A 216-nucleotide genomic window follows, 5' to 3' on the forward strand; every position below is an offset into this window, starting at 1 on the left:
GCTCACCGAGCTGTTCCGCCATCTCTTCCAGGCTATGGAAGTCAACAACACGACCGCCGAAACCCTGTACAACGGCACGAGCGGAGACCTGCTGGCTTCGAACTACAGCCTCGCTCCCAACACTCCCATCAATCAGAATGTCAGCCTGCATCAGGCCTCTCTGGGTAGCTGCTCGCAGGACTTCTCCCTCTTCAACTCGGAAATCGAAAGCCCCTC

The 216-nt window shown here is 57.4% G+C and overlaps 1 protein-coding gene across 1 annotated transcript in view; it reads left to right on the plus strand.

Annotated features, from left to right (window-relative positions):
• Positions 1 to 4: 4 nt before the first annotated feature.
• LOC104274862 (nuclear factor erythroid 2-related factor 1-like) overlaps positions 5 to 216 on the plus strand; it is a gene marked incomplete at both ends in the record, with an annotated part of 1,247 nt that continues 1,035 nt past the window's right edge. Inside the window, 1 exon segment of the mRNA XM_009870616.1 lies at positions 5 to 211. Coding sequence (XP_009868918.1) covers positions 5 to 211 — 207 coding nt within the window.

The sequence above is a fragment of the Apaloderma vittatum genome, unplaced genomic scaffold (assembly GCF_000703405.1).
Source record: "Apaloderma vittatum isolate BGI_N311 unplaced genomic scaffold, ASM70340v1 scaffold33325, whole genome shotgun sequence".
Taxonomy (NCBI): domain Eukaryota; kingdom Metazoa; phylum Chordata; class Aves; order Trogoniformes; family Trogonidae; genus Apaloderma; species Apaloderma vittatum.